At 67.3% G+C, this 315-nt stretch overlaps 1 protein-coding gene across 1 annotated transcript; it reads right to left on the bottom strand.

Moving 5' to 3' along the window:
• Positions 1 to 37: 37 nt before the first annotated feature.
• LOC104074408 (histone-lysine N-methyltransferase 2B-like) lies at positions 38 to 310 on the bottom strand (the record flags this gene model as incomplete). Its single annotated transcript, XM_009574502.1, has 1 exon — positions 38 to 310. A coding segment is annotated over one exon (273 nt), but the record flags the coding sequence as incomplete, so codon positions are not given.
• Positions 311 to 315: the final 5 nt, after the last annotated feature.

The following is a 315-nucleotide window of genomic DNA, read 5'->3' as shown; positions in this document are numbered from 1 at the left end:
CCGCCGCTCCCCCAGCACCCATAGGTGCCGCCACCCCTCAGTTGAGGAAGCGGCGGCAGCGCTTGGCGCCGCAGTTGCAGGGCAGCTTGGCGGCGGGTTCCTCGATGGGGAACTTGTAGTCGTAGGTGAGCTCCTCCCCGCGCAGGATGCGGCGCAGGGCGAAGATGACGATGCGCTTGTGCCCCTCCACCTGGATGACGCGGGAGTAGCAGTTGGGCTCGCAGGAGTGGTTGATGAAGCGGGCGGCGCTGCCGTGCATGGTGGCGTCCACCACCTCGGCGTCGTCGATGCGGAACATGTAGCAGCCAATGCCCT

The sequence above is a fragment of the Fulmarus glacialis genome, unplaced genomic scaffold, assembly GCF_000690835.1.
Source record: "Fulmarus glacialis isolate BGI_N327 unplaced genomic scaffold, ASM69083v1 scaffold39883, whole genome shotgun sequence".
NCBI lineage: Eukaryota > Metazoa > Chordata > Aves > Procellariiformes > Procellariidae > Fulmarus > Fulmarus glacialis.
Note: the sequence above shows the minus strand (reverse complement) of the source record. Positions and strands in the feature narration are given on the sequence as shown.